This window comes from Euprymna scolopes, chromosome 14 (genome assembly GCF_053919585.1).
Source record: "Euprymna scolopes isolate OS-2025 chromosome 14, ASM5391958v1, whole genome shotgun sequence".
Lineage (NCBI taxonomy): Eukaryota > Metazoa > Mollusca > Cephalopoda > Sepiida > Sepiolidae > Euprymna > Euprymna scolopes.
The window spans coordinates 118,883,484-118,897,515 of NC_136495.1; the positions used below are offsets into that span (position 1 = coordinate 118,883,484).

Genomic DNA, 14,032 nt, shown 5'->3' on the forward strand with positions numbered 1-14,032 from the left:
GTCATTCAAATAAAAGATAGACACAACCTCCTTTTGTAAATTGGAGATATTATAATCTAGGGAGTATATAAAAAATTGTAAGAATTAGTGACCCGCCCCCAAGCGTTTACCGGACATACAAAAAAAAAAAAACGCACACACAAACACACACATTTTAGCTTTTTTATAATAGTTTTCTTTGTGCAGTGTTAGTCATGGACAAGTTATTCACCACAAATTATGATATCCGGTTTATCTGACCAAACAAAACTGACGAAAGGCAATACTTACTATTCTCACTTTTATCTACTTCAACATCTTTTTCTGCATTTATTGCATCCATCACTGATAAAAGCATCCTGTAACAACAATAACAACAACAAAATAAAGACAATGAAAAAAAAAAATCTTTAAAGTAAGTTTGAAATTGCTGTAATATGTAGATAGAGTGCTTATGTAGTTTAGCAAAGACATTAAAAAAAAACAAATAACAATCTCTATTATGTATATGACCATTATGGAATGAAATTCTCAAAAGAAAAACCGCTTAATTAGATTAAGTATATGAGAACAGAGCTCCACACACAAGCGAACACATGGACACGAACTGGTGACTTTAAGGTAATCATAATTATCGCCCTTTAATTTTGGCAATGCCATTCTTAGCAACAAGGGGGCGATACATCCCACTTTCATACCAGTTCGTATTCCTTTTTCTCTGTCTTCCTTATACCTGGAATCATGCAGATGCGTCAAAATTGCGCTCCTGTTTTGCATTCATGCAAGAGACATTTGCATTCCCACAAAATACTCTTGAAACACTCACGCAAGTAATGTTTTCTAATACCTTTTCAGTATTGAATTTTTTAACATAACACTTGTATCAATTTCTGTAAATAAAAGTACATCAAATAAAATCTCGTGTACTCATTTCTTGGCTATATCCACAGAGTATTGTGATAAGTGTTTCAGTGTGAACAGGTATGATATAATAAATTATGGGGTTTATCTATTTTATTTTTACTTTCATCATATTTTGCTTTGGTTTTGATACCCCCAAATTCGAAGCTATCTCATTACAACCCTTCCTTTTCATAACCTATCTTACTTTCATAAATCAGAGTCCATTTTCCGTAGGCTGTTTTTGAACCCAGTTAACGACGGGTACTTTTGGATAATTTAATGCTGGAAGAACATACTTTTACAAAACGATTGACAAAACAAAGAATGTTATTATACTCATAATTGGACATATAATGTTGTCCGGGAAGCAACACATTGTAGCCTCAGTCGCAAAAATGAACAATAATTTGTTTTTGTTGTACAGCATTTCCTCATTCTCTCGTTCCTGCTGTGACATCCCTCACTGAATCGTGCTCTCGAATGCCATCCATCCTCTAACGTGATCCTCTTCACTTTTTTTATAGTCACTCTTTTCTTACCGTGATGTTATTTTATTGCAACTCGGTATTGGCATATAGCCATTCATGCTATGTTACAGAGGGAAGTTTTAGGTTCATAGTTTTTTCAATATCATTAAGTTAATTAAACAGAATAGATCCAACAGGATTTAAACTCAAAACACAATTCCATAGTCAACAATAATAATCTGACAATTGATAAGAAAAGAATTAAAAAAACAAAAAAAAAACAAAAAACAATTAAAAAACTTACGTAATTAATTTTTTCTTGTCTTCTTTTGCCCGTTCTTGAACTTCTTCAAACATTGCTTTCTGTTGGGTTTCATATTTTCTAAAAATAGATTTGAGAGACATCATTAAATTAGATAATAAAAAACTCAGTTTTGAAATAATTTTTTATTTTCAAAAAATGTTTTGTATGTTGGGAAACAAATCGATTCAAAAAATTCAATAATCTTCTCTAATTACTTAGCTATTTTTATTTATTACTAAAAAAACAGAATAAATAGAAAGTTAATTAACTGGCTTAATATATGTAATCAGAGTTTTTTTTTCTGTCTGTTTCGATTTACTCAAAACCGCACACACCTCGTCTTCTCATGTATCGTTCTCTTCTTCCTCTTCTACTTCTTGCTCTTTTTCTTCTTTTTTCTTCTCAGTCGTCAGAAGCGTCGTCTTTGTCTTGACTACGTTTTTCCTTCTCGCTTCTTGCTCACAGTGACCCGTTTTTATGCTAAGCTGAACTCTCGTGTGTGCGAGAGAACACGAGATTTTGCGTGATTACTTGGCAATATTAACCAGCCGCCGCCATCTTGCCATTTTTCTTTGGACGTGCCCGCTTTGCAGAGTGCACACCTCGAGCGTTTGTCAGGTAAGCCCGTCTGTTCGCAATTTATTACACAATATATCCAACATGACTGATGCAGTAATTATTATTATTTTTTTTTTTTACATAAATCATATGGTTTGACGGTTAGTCAGCTAATGTACTTCCTAACTTCTAGCATGGCTGCTACTGGAAGCAGTGACAAGGCAATCAGTTCCTTCACATTTTTCTCTCATGCCTATATCATATACTCCTTTTTTTATTATGTTTTTTTCTGATCGTTTTTTTTTTTTTTTTAAATTTAATAATCATTTAAGTTTTTTCATATCTTATTTTAATGAAGAATTATTAAAATAGTTTTATTTTTCAGGAATTATTGAAAACACTTGAAAAAACAATTATGAGAAATAAAGAGTAAAAGGTATGACTACCGTAAACAAATATTAAACAATTGTCTTATTGATTTCCAAGACTAGTTTGTATTCAATGAGAGCCAATCAGCTAATCTGGTATTCTGTCAATGGAGAATATAAAAGACTGTTTTCTGAAATAGCTAATCAAAACATCAAATGAAGAAAATATAGGTGAAGGAAATGTTCCATGTTTAGCTGGAAAATGTAAAATAGGTAATAGGAAATAACAAGATCAAAAATCTGAAATGATAATGGTGCTATGAAGAAGACTTCCCTATGAATGCGAATGGTGGTAAATCTGAACGCGAGAATGAAAAGTCTTGGACTTTCTGTATCGCTATTTCGGCTATCTCAGATATTTTCTAAACAACACTTCAAGAATTGACCTACATCGATGCCAAAACAAATTTGCATACGCAACTTTTGGATAGAAAGTTATATCAATCAAAGAAATAGGGGAATAAAAAAAAAAACAAAAAAAACTTTTCTTTGTATATAAGATTTAAAACAAAAAAATGGAAAGCCATCTATTTCAAGTTTTACATTGTTCCTTCCAAATGTTGGAATAAAAGAAATTTATAATTTGAAGATTAAAGGTAATCCCTCGATCATGAATATGAAAATTTGAATAATCGGATGATTTCAACATCCATGCATGGAGTATTGCTGCCACCAACCACCAATCTCTCCCTCTTGGACAGAGTTGGGAGGGGGGGGGCATCTCTAACCTAATAAGTCTCGCACTATTTGACAAGCTCCAACACCATTGCCGTAATGTTGCATCTCTGTGCTTGTTTTGTTTTCACAGAAACTTGCTGCACTTAAATTTTTATCCTCAACCCCCAAAATCAACGGAGATTAGAGCATTCCTGTAATAACCTGATCTCTGTTAATTATGGTGTTATCTTGGTCCTGTGCAGTTCTAGGAAGACCACGCTCCCAGGCTTTGCCATCTCTCTTTGAGAAGTGATTAGTTTATTGCTAATTGCCTGAGTTGCCCTAACGCAGGAATGCCGACAGGGCTGATCAGACACTTTTTGCAGCTCAGTGCTTTTTCTTGGGACACTGACTTCTTAATCCCACTTTCCGACCTTGGTGTTACAGTTCTTGCAGCGGGAGAGAACTAAATACACCCCCCCCTCTCTACTTCAATACAAATACTAACCCTAACCTGATCAGCAGAAAACTTTCATCCTTTCACTGTTTATTGTCTACTCCAATACATCTCTACTAGTCAGACTTAGGGTTAGTGGTAAGGTAAGTAAATTTTGTTTTTAAACTATTGTTTTTAAGGAATGAAACACCAACACATAGTCAGCCATTTTGGATATTTTATGTCTCCAAGGTTGGATGGTTGGTTGGTTGTTTGTTTTACGGCATATCAACCCTTTTCAGATTATTTAATGCCAAATCCAGTGATTTTGAAGAAAAAGTTTTTAATAGAATATGTTTTTTTTTCAAGTCAGGTTCTATTTAACCTATAGTTGGGACCCTAACAGGTACTACCACTCCAGGTCAGAGTGGACATGGGAGCAATGACAATTAAGGGATGGTTCCACACTCCCCAAAGCCTGCAAGCTTAAGGTCTCCAAAAGACAGATATCAACGAAATCTTACATTGAAATTAAAATTTTTTTTTAACACTTTCAAAAGTTTAAAACAATGCAGGTCGGTAGAAAAGTCGCTTAGCTATGATTTCTCTGTTAACCATACTACATGATTATTGCCATAAAGGTAATTAGATATTTCAATTGAAATGATATAAAAAAAAAGTAGAATGTCTTTCAAACTTGGATGTAAAACTAACCTAATTCGTTCTTCCATTTCATTTTCTTCCTCCATCATGTATGTATCCATCTGTGTTTGCAATGTGCTCAGTTGGTTTTGCAGAGATTCAAAATACTGTGGAGCTGAAAAATAAAAAACAAAAACAACAAGTAAAAAACTGGAAAAAAAAAAAAAAAAAAAGATGGAAAATTTTGATCAAAATGAAATATATATTTGTCCAAATTTGTCAAATATAATGTACTTTCAGAATATATATTTGTTTTTACAAAAGCAGTGATATGTTACTACACAGTCATGAGCATGTTTTGGTCAGCTAGCTACTAGTAACTAGAGACCTCTTAAGGCGATACAACTTATACAAAAGTAAATTTTACAAACAGAGTTATTTGCAAAAAGAGCTTGTTACAGATCCCCCCTCTCTCTCTCTATATATATATATATATATATATATATAGTCTTTGAAGTTTTTAACCTTTAAAACTATACAAAACAATATTTTTTATCATTTGTTAGAAAATATATATATATATATATATATATATATATATATATATATATATATGTCTATTGCCATTTTCAAGTTATTATCTAAATATATAAAGAAGAGTCAGTCAAGCTTTCAACTTCAGACGTAAATAGCATTGAATTTAACAGATTATTTGATTCTGCCCAGTTGGAAAATTACTCTATTTTTCAATTGTAATTTATAAGTTTAAGATGCCAATATAATGCAGAATTTTTTAAGAAAATAAACATTCATTTGTTTAAAATAAACGTAGAAAGAAAAATGCATGCCAGGTGACATAGACAGGCAGAGAAAGATTTTTAAGCTGCCGTTGAGATGGGGAGAAAGAAAAAACGGTAATAAACAACTTGTGTTAAAAAGAAAGAAAAGCCGAGTTGGATTTATCTATTTTTCTTTGTTCCTTTTTGACGGTGTCGGGCAGTTCAAGCAATACAGCCATGTTACACTGATACAAATGTCTTCTAGAGCTTGAAACCGAAATTTTATAAAACCAGTTTTTATAAGATGATCACTAAAAACGAAACAGATTTTTAATTTTTATAATCTCCACAAAACATTTCTGTGTTGTTTCACCTTGGAGAAATATTTTTGTAACTGCAATCAGCCTTTAGCTAACTAGTGTGCCGTTTGTTGAAACAGATCAAAACACATCAATTTCTGATATGGGCAGCACCGTTATCACAAAAGCATTTTTCTGTTACGGTAATCAAGGTTTTATATGTGGTACCTATGTAGTTTGGTGGATTATCAGTGTTTTGTAAGTCCTAGTTTCTCTATACATTGATTGAAAACTTTCTCAAGGGAGATAACCTCATTTAAGATGCAACATTAGATTACGGCATATGAAAACAGTGTTTAATTCAAAGTTAATATGATGATAATCAAATACGCAAAGGTAAGGTTGGGATGATTTTGATGGACTGCGCAACATTGGAAGTTCTCTCTTACTCTTTCTCTCTAACAATTGTAAGAGGGGCATTTTTAGGGACACAATGGAATCAGTTTTGCTCTACAGCTTAATAATAAAAAGAAACATCACTTGATAAGAAGTTTTTTGTTTTTAAATAAAATTTTAACAGTAAAAACCAATGTGTGAGACATTCTTGAGATGATATTTTGTTATTAATGTTTCAGATTGTTTTAGTCGTTGCCAGTTTCGTTACATTTCATACATTGTACTCTCCAACCTATTCACAAATGCCTTTTATCATAATTGATAACCTGAAAATTTTGAACGGCATCTTTAATCTAATTCGGTGGATTGCTCTATTCCCATTTTCCATGCATTATAGATTTCTATTAGAAATTTTATTTTTTATGAAGAAAACCAGAGTACAAAATACATTGCGAATATGACAACAAGCAAGATTAAGAAACTAGTCTGAAACAAACTGTATCTAACAAATTATTTCGACTAATTTGAATTGAATATAACAAGATGTTTTAATTTCAGATGAGTTACCTCCCTTTAATTATTATACAGAAAGTGGGGATTTAAAAGGCAGACGTGCTGGTGCTTCTATGTTGTAAGAATGAAAATATATTAAATTTTGAAGTAAAACAAATAGTACCTATGTAATTGTAAGGTCTGAAATAGTAACATATCCAAAAATTACGAAAACCGATAAGGTAGAAAATTATTTATGAAAAACAGTTCATGTAAGGTGCTTAAAAACCGATAAAGTTACATGTTGGATCGAACATATTATGCCACGTCATTAAGCAAAAAGGTAAGTTTGAAACAACTTGTAGTAGACAGAATTTATTCAAAAAACAAAAATAAACATTATATATATATGTGTGTGTGTGTGTATATCTATAATATAAAGCTGAATGTCTGTGTGTGTATGTGTGTGTGGTCACGAATAGGCTCCTATATGGTTGACTATTTTAAAAAAACTGATTACATATAATGATAGAAGATGTATCGGGACACAGGAATAGGTATGGTTGATCTGGCAGAACGGTGGTTCATTAAAATTGTGGGGTCTGCATTCGCGTCTGATCCACAAAGTATGGAAATAAAAAACTTAAAAATTAGAAGAAAAAAAAAAACGTTTACAGGTGTTTTTGATATAGATGTACATAATAATACTTTGATAAGTATGTTTTAACTTAAATAGGGATGGTATAATAAAATTGTGGGGTCTGCGTTCGCGCCTGGCCTCCATGGAATGGAAATAGGCACAAACTTTAATAAAGGCTTTTCATATCTATCTGCGTAAGTATACTTTGATAACTATGTTTCAGTTTGAAGAAATATGGTATAATAAAATTATGGGGTGTTCGTTCACACCTGACCTCCATAGAATGGAAATATGTCACAAAGTTTAACAAGGTTTTTTAATATAGATCCACAGAATATTGTGATAAGTGTTTCAGTGTGAACAAGTATAGTATAATAAATTATAGGGTTTATCTATTTTATTTTTACTTTCATCATATTTTGCTTTGGTTTTGATACCCCCAAATTCGAAGCTATCTCTTTACAATCCTTCCTTTTCATAACCTATCATCTATAAATATAAAAGCGAAAATGTATGTATGTTTGTATGTGTGTTCACTTTTTCTGTATGTCTACAAAAGGCTTTTTTCAGAGAAGCGGTCGCTCGCCTAACAACTTCTTAAAACTTTTTATATCACATATAAATCGTAATATCTCACAGTTAACAACGAAGCTCGCCTGTCTATTTAATTTGCTCGATTTCGGGAAGATAAATATTCAACATTTGTCGCTCGCCGCATGTGGGTTAGTCTTTTTCCTATAACATCTTGGGAAGCGTTCCACCCCGCAGTCAAACTTGACCTAATTAACTCATTAAAATGGGCACCTGCCAAATCCAAGTAATTAAATAAATTCAAACGTGTTTCCGTTAGCATCTCACGGTGGGGCAATGGTTAACGTCGCACGTTTTTTTTTTCACACTTTAATTTACAACTAGGGTTCGGGTTTGATCCTCATACTTACTTTTTTAACCCCCCCCCCCCCCCGGAGTTTCCACACACACCTCCAAACACCCGGGCAACGCTGGGGGTACCCCTCGCTAGTACTTTCATAAATCAGAGTCTATTTTCTGTACTCTGTTTTTGAACTCAGTCAATGACGGGAATTAAAAAAAAAACGAAAACAAAAGGAAAACAATGCATACAATTTCTGGTGAATTTTAACCATCTTAAGTTACAATGAGAATCACCCTCCTCCTCCCTACCTTATTTAAAATGCATATACTTGCATTTTTAACTTAAAGGGTGAAAAACAAAAAAAAGTTCCAATGAAGAATTTAATTAAATATTTTTGTAAAAAGAAAAAAAAAGATCAAAAGGGTAGCTGTGCAAAATTTCGCATATATTAAGAAACAAGAATGCAGAAAAATCTTTAACGCATTCATCTGTCATGGAAGATCATATTCTAAAAATCACATAAATTGATCAGGTAGTTTTTTTTATGTATAGAAAATCATTTTTTTTTAATGATTTTAATGATAAAACATAGCCATTACATGGCTAAAAACAAACATCTCAGAAGTTTGAATTTAGATATCTTTCTTTGTTTATTCAAAATTGCAAATTACTTCCTCAAAAAATTTAATTTAAAAAAAAAATCTACTTGATCAATTTATGCGAGTTTTGGAATATGATATCATACAGATTTTTCTTTATTTTTATTTTTTAATATAGAAGGAATTTTGAACAAGAACTGGATTAAATTTTCCTTTAAACTCACCCTAATTTTCTTTAAAAAGAAGAGAATTTCTTAAAAATGAAAGAATTCTTGTTTTTCAATGCAGGGGAATTTTCTCTTTAACTTTCCCCTGATGTCTATGAAAACTGTTAACATAATTTATTCTATACTTACCAGGCATAGTGCCCGTGAACGGTATGTCTGTATTGAGTACAATCTGAAAGGCTGGCGAAAAAGCAGTTGATCGTCTCAAACGTTCCAAAACAGTTGCGTCTTTCTTTAAAGAGGAATTAAAAGAGAAAAAAAAAAGTTTTAGAAAAATATGTGATATTGTAAAAAATTTTTTTTAAATTTACATTTTCAAAACAAAAACTTGACCGAATTTTATAGGAGGACAGTTTTGAAAGCCGATTTATCATTAAAAAAAATTTTTTTTTTGTAGGTTTCCGATTACTTTTTGATTGTATTTAAAATTCATTGTAAAAATCCTGTGAAAAATAAATATTAGTTAGCTACCAAAAGTGAGAGATTCTTGCTTCGTTCAACTGAAAGAAAACAAAGTCCTCATCACATGGATTTAACGGAAGCCCAAAATTTTATAATTGCTATATAGATAATGTGCAATGAAAAGTGCCCCTCCAACTAAGATTAGGTTTGTATATTTGTTCCTGAATGTTCTGGTATGGCCTACTGTGATACAAGAGGAGGAGGATGGGGTGGGGCTAATTATAGTGCATCAAATTATCAATAGGAAATTGAATAAAAATCAAACTTTCAGGGATACCCAAGCACCAAGCACACATTTTAAATTCGTTCTTATAAGTTTCACTACGTACAAAATTAGTCAAGTGAGGAATCGATATTAAAACAATTTTTTGAATCGCAACTGTTCTAAAACTCGAGCTAAAATACACATTCTTAACCATTAGACTATGATCAAAATGTACATGTGTGGCCATGGATGATGAACTTCTCCCTATTTTGCCCCCCCCCTTTTTTTTTACATGGAGGTCACCACTTATCAAGGCCCGAAGGCCACTCGAGGATAAGAGTTATTGCGTGTACAGTAATTAATGAGATAGTATTGTAGTAATCATTAGTATTGGGGGTTTTGATAAAGTGTCTTACTTAAGGAGGCAGTTTGTCAGGAGTTTGTTTATGTTGGACTTGAAGACGTCCAAGTTGTAGTCAGGTGGGAAACAGGCAAGCGGCAGAGAGTTCCACTGGCGTGCAGTTCTAAGAAAGAAGCTTCGCTCATGGAATCTACGTTTGGATTTAGGCACAGATAAAGAGTGGGGAAAATTATTGACAGTAGTTTCAGCCAGACGGGTGTTTCTCGTGAAAGATTGGCGAGGGGGGATGAGGGATTGGAGCTCAGACGAGCATTGTGCCTAATAAGTTATATTATAAAATTTAGACCTTACTTGAGGGGGCATTCCAAAAGTAATGCCTCCGATCTCTTATTCCGTTCAAATAGATCAGAGGGGATTGCAAAGTGCATTGTCATAATGACTGAACTTATGCATTCATGACCTGAAAGTTTCATCTCTTTGTTGCAGATATTGACAGTGTGAGACTAAGAAAGCGACCCTTATCATGGATTTGCGTCAGAAGCAGAGATGTATCACTGAATTAATCCATGCAGAAAAAATTGAACTGATCAACATTAACAGGTGCTTGTTTAACATTTTCAAAGTCGATGCAGTTGATGTCAGCACAGTTAGGAGATGGGTTCATCGATTTCAGAGTGACAACAGAGATATGAATGATAAAGCAGGCTCTAGACTTTACAACTGAGGCGTTAAAAGAGATTGATAAAAGTAGACTGAGAACCGTGGTGACTATGTAGAAAAATTAATTCTGGAGCATAAAAGTTTACTCTTCTTAATGGTACAACTCTTGTCTTCATATTTCTTCAAGCACCTGCAGAAGAAATATCATTGTCTCAACATAAAGGCAGCCTCCTCTATCAATGGTTCTGCTCTATGGAACAGCCTGCTAGAGATTATAAAGATTCAAACCATATTCAGATTCGAAGTGGTTTTCGAATATACCCGGTGAACCAAGTGTAAAAGAAATACAAACAATAGCAGTTAAAGGGACGGTTAGAGCCTTAAAAAAGATTTCTCAGTTGGAGTAAGTAAACTAATGGGAGAATATTTGGCATCCAGTAGAATGCCCCATCCCCAGGAAAAACAAAGTGATAAGAAAATTAAAACATGGCATGAGGATACTTTTCCCCTAGAAGTAAACCCTGACCAAATATTCAAAATCACATAGTATTCGCTGCCCAAATAAAATCTTCTCACGATGGCTAACTTACATTAGCTTTTACGAGGAACGGTGCACCTTCTCCAAGCGATGTTACCTCAAGTAACAGCACAAAGCTGGGTGCTCCACCAGACAAGATAAATTATTGTTCTGGAATCCAGTAAGACCAAGAAACCAAAATGAAAGATATACTACAACATGAAAATGGTTAATTGGGGAGAGGGAAATTATGTTCACAATTTCTTTATTAACTCTGTGTTTGAGAGATAAAGAACTTTAATGGAACATTCGAGTATCTATGTATCTCATATAGAGTTCAATTGTTAGCCCCAGGTCGTGGGTCCCTTGATTTCTGAGAACCTCGACTGAAGTAAAATAAAACAAAAAAAGAGATACACATATACATATGTATTAAAAAATATTTTATGTGAATCCAATTCACCTCATGTTTTGCGGTTTCTTTTTATGCACTAAACAGCAAAATCATAGATGTGTGAGATGAGGACATAAACCTGATGAACAACTTCAATAAAAGTTTGAGAATAAATTGAAAAACTTTATTTTTCATAAACCTTAGTTGCATCATTGCAAAGCAGCAGCATTTAATATAATTATCTTTTCAAATTGTAAGAAAATGTTTACTTGTTAATTTATCCATTTTAGAAATTGGTCACAAATGAAAAAAGTCAATCCCAAAAGAAACAAATATAAATTCAAATTTATTTTAAAAGTTGATTTTTATAATTAAAAACAATTATATATGCAGATATATTAAACAACCGCATGCAAATAACAAACAATTTTATTTTACAAAACCAATATTAAATGTAAACTTAAACTTCAATAAAACAGAATTAATTTCTAGCACCCCCCCTCCTCTCTACTCAATTGATAAAATACTAACCTCCATTTCTTTGCCTACTAAAATCTTTCGGTTGTCTCCTGTTTGTTGTTCATTACGGACTGCATGGGTGACTATACCACAATTCCGACAGTGGAAAACCGTCCAGTCTTTGACCGTCTTTTTATGAAGAAAAAAAGTATGACTCTACAAAACAGAAAACAATTAAAACATAAGCATTAATTAACAAAAAAAAAACAAAAAACAAACAAAAAAAACATTTTACATGATAAATATGGTTTCCATCGACAATGCCATCAAGTGTGAAGGGTTTCTGCTGGGACAGCGAACAAAACATGATTTGCTTTAATCTGCTTTAGCCTTAATCCTTGAATGAATGTAGAATTTATCCAAAATAACAATGCCATAACTTTCTTTCTGCTCTATCAAACAAGTTGTTAGAAGAGATTATAATGCTGACTATCATATCCAGGTTGAAAGCGGCATTAGACAAGAATTAAGAAAAAATATCAAAAATATACGTTTCTAACTGTCTTTTTACATGGCTTGATGCACTTTGCTATTTTTTTGACTGCATGAATTTGATTTGATAAAATATTTAAGAGAATTAATTTAGAGATTTGTGAGACTTTTGTCCAAGTTGCCATGAGATTATTTATAAAAATAAGAGATGCTCAAAGACAAATAATCTTCTATTTCTATACATTTCACTTGGCTTGTAATACCGTTCACCCAGAGTAGATTGAGCCGGCTCTAATGATGTTAACCACATCATACGTCAATGCCGCTCACCCTCGACAACCAGGAGCAGAGTAACTCTAGTCATTTGCGATTTTGGTGTCAGGCATTAAAATTGCAAAGACCAGATATGAGTTCTATGTTTGCCTTTACCGTCGTGAGCGATGCCTCGAGTTGGCTACCTTGTCGCTTCCTCCAACCAGTGGGTGCATTAGGTGCTACCATTTTATGAATGAATTCCTCATCCGGCTGGCACAACATCAAAAAGTTCTGGTATGCCTGGGCTGGTCAGCAGGAAAGTGCTCTTGTTGTCTACAAAACAGTACAAAAGGCATGTGCAACAAAATCACCTCTGCTAGATAAGCTCCTGCTCCATGTGTTCTCATTGCAATACCATTTCAAAAAGAATGGGAAGTTGTGAAAGACGAATGTTTGGCACCTTATAGATACGGTTGGGGACTAATTGTGAACTCCAAATTCCCAAGAAACCCCAATGAATACACTAAATATTCGAAATACCACTTCTACACATTTAACACCACTTTTCCCTTGTTCAGGAGGTCAGATTTTCTTATATTACAACAGCACACTCTCCAGTTCACATGGTTTGACTGGTCAACTCTCTCCAAATTCCACCCTGTGCAGTCTTATCTAATCAATTGTGTTCCAGTTTTCCTTGATTGGTCAACATTCCTGCGATTAAAATATTCAATGCTTCTGCAAATCCTCTTATTTGTTGGATTTGATCAGATTTTATACTGCAGATCTATCTAATTATGGATGTGTCATTGCGCTGTAGTTGGGTGTGTGAGAGAGAGAGAGAGAGAGAGAGAGAGAGGGCTGGATGAAGGCCTAGCATTTGCTGCCATATAACATGACATTCCTGAAACAGCTGCTACACAACTAACCTTGGACGTAGAAAAAAATAATAATGAATAAATACAAAAGAAAACAAAACAAAAAAAAGGGCAATTGTGTTTCAGTGTAATTAAATCAGTGACTTAACCATAAAACTGTTGAATATCAATTTTAACCATTTTATGTAGAATTGCGTTCTTTTGTTGAGATCATCATCATCATCATCATATTGTATGAATCCAAAGATTCTACAGTTGGCATTAATTTCCCAGATATTTTTCTAGTCAGAATTCTTTCTATAAAGACATTGGGGATTACAAGAGGGAGCACATGAAGGTTGCCAACATTCTAAGCGAAAGTAATTCTTGTGGAACGAACTGGATTTGAACTTGGGACACTCAGGTCGTCAGTTTGTGTCATTAACCACTTTACCATCGCCACCTCCCTGTTGTTGATAAAAAGACAGAATATTTCAAATGCCTTATACTTACCTGGCACAGGCTGAATAGGTCATATTCATGCCAATTGAGGATTCAAACTCAATACAGCTTGGCAAAGTCTTAGTTATTTTTGAGTAGGGAATAACCCTGCATTTACCTGGCTGAGGTAAGGTCCTTGATAGTCCTAGGAGGTCAATCTCCCCTAGTCATTGCCTCCCATTTTTCGGG

At 33.5% G+C, this 14,032-nt stretch overlaps 1 protein-coding gene across 5 annotated transcripts in view; it reads right to left on the bottom strand.

Annotated features, from left to right (window-relative positions):
- LOC145293253 (uncharacterized) overlaps nt 1-14,032 on the bottom strand; it is a 132,459-nt gene that overhangs the window by 9,126 nt on the left and 109,301 nt on the right. For all 5 annotated transcript variants that reach the window (XM_080139831.1, XM_080139827.1, XM_080139828.1 and 2 more), the window contains 5 exons: nt 11,811-11,954; nt 8,810-8,912; nt 4,447-4,549; nt 1,654-1,731; nt 271-338 (listed from right to left, as the gene is read on the bottom strand). In XM_080139831.1, coding sequence (XP_079995957.1) covers nt 271-338; nt 1,654-1,731; nt 4,447-4,549; nt 8,810-8,912; nt 11,811-11,954 — 496 coding nt within the window. The remainder of the gene's footprint in view (nt 1-270; nt 339-1,653; nt 1,732-4,446; nt 4,550-8,809; nt 8,913-11,810; nt 11,955-14,032) is intronic.